This window comes from Galeopterus variegatus, unplaced genomic scaffold (genome assembly GCF_000696425.1).
Source record: "Galeopterus variegatus unplaced genomic scaffold, G_variegatus-3.0.2 Scaffold2175, whole genome shotgun sequence".
NCBI classification, from domain to species: domain Eukaryota; kingdom Metazoa; phylum Chordata; class Mammalia; order Dermoptera; family Cynocephalidae; genus Galeopterus; species Galeopterus variegatus.
In genome coordinates this window covers 218,578-219,781 of record NW_007728286.1, presented here as the reverse complement: position 1 = coordinate 219,781, position 1,204 = coordinate 218,578, and the positions used below count along the sequence as shown (strand labels likewise).

Genomic DNA, 1,204 nt, shown 5'->3' with positions numbered 1-1,204 from the left:
TGCCCTCGGCCGGGCCCGCGCGCCCCAGCACAGCGCACAGCAGTAGCCCCAGCGCCGCCGCGGGCGCACGGAGCCTTTGCGCCCCCATCGCGGTCCCCCGGCCTGTCGCTCTCCCCGCGCTCCGCAAACGGTGCCGGCACAAACTTCCAGCCGACAGCGACGCCTGCGCGCCACGCGTTCCCCGGTAAACGCCTTCTTTCACTCCCAGCAGCGAAGCCCTTTCATGCCCCGGGCAACAACAGGAGGGAAACCAGAAGAAACCGCCAATCGCGCCGGAGCTGCAGCCGCAGCAGCGTCGTCACGCCGAACCCCCTTCTCGCCCGCAAAAGAAACTTTTTCGCCTCCTCCCCGCTGCGGTGCGCGTAGTCCCCGCGCTGCAGAGTCGCGAGGCGGGGCGCGGAGAGGCCGGCGCGCGCCCATTGGCCAGCCGAGCCGCGGGCCACCCAGCGGCCACGTGACAACAACAAGGCTCCAGCGGGGGCCGGCGCATGGGAGAAAGTGGAGCTGAGATTGTAGGAAACTCGGAGTTATATTTTCCAGCCTTTCCAGCCAGAAGTCTACGCTATGTCCTGGGAAACATACATCAGATGGAGTTGAAGGGCGTGAGTGAGCTAACAAGTGAGCACAGAGGAGGCCAGCTCTCGGAGTTGGAAACTCTCAGGGAGTAAAGTTAGATTAGCTCTGGTATCAGGAAACCTTTCCATTCCAAATTACGGAAATGTGTAAAGTATCTTACTATCCACAGATGAAACGATGGTTTCGATAAAAACGCAGTTCTTTTAACATTAGTAGTGTGGTTTTTTAGTTTTCTTTTTTCCCGCATACATCGGTTCCAAAAATAAAAACAATAGTAAAATGTAAAAGTCATCGTTTTGGAAAGGGTTTATTGAGTTACAGCCAGCCTTAATGCACTGGATAGAGCTGGGGGGCGGGGGGAGAGAAGGGAGGAATGACCTTCTAATAAACCACGATGGCAATCATAGATTCCAGGCAATAGATAGAAATAATAAAAGTGGTCACGGTAATATTTAAAAGCAAAATGAAAATTAGGACCTTGGTGGAAAAAATTAGTATGTGGACCTAGGTCCATCTGGGCTTTGAGTGATGACAAATTTTGATTGAGAATGCTACCAGGCTAAAAAGTACTTGCCTGCATCCTCGACTGAGGGGGTTCGGGGCGGGGGTGGGGGGCGGGAATTCAGGC

The 1,204-nt window shown here is 54.7% G+C and overlaps 1 protein-coding gene across 1 annotated transcript in view; it reads right to left on the bottom strand.

The window, feature by feature from the left end:
- Positions 1-362, bottom strand: part of LRIG3 (leucine-rich repeats and immunoglobulin-like domains 3) — a 45,914-nt gene extending 45,552 nt beyond the window's left edge. Inside the window, 1 exon segment of the mRNA XM_008580848.1 lies at positions 1-362. This exon segment is cut by the window's left edge and continues 26 nt beyond it. Within this exon segment, the coding sequence (XP_008579070.1) occupies positions 1-88 (88 nt within the window). The 5' untranslated portion in view covers positions 89-362.
- Positions 363-1,204: the final 842 nt, after the last annotated feature.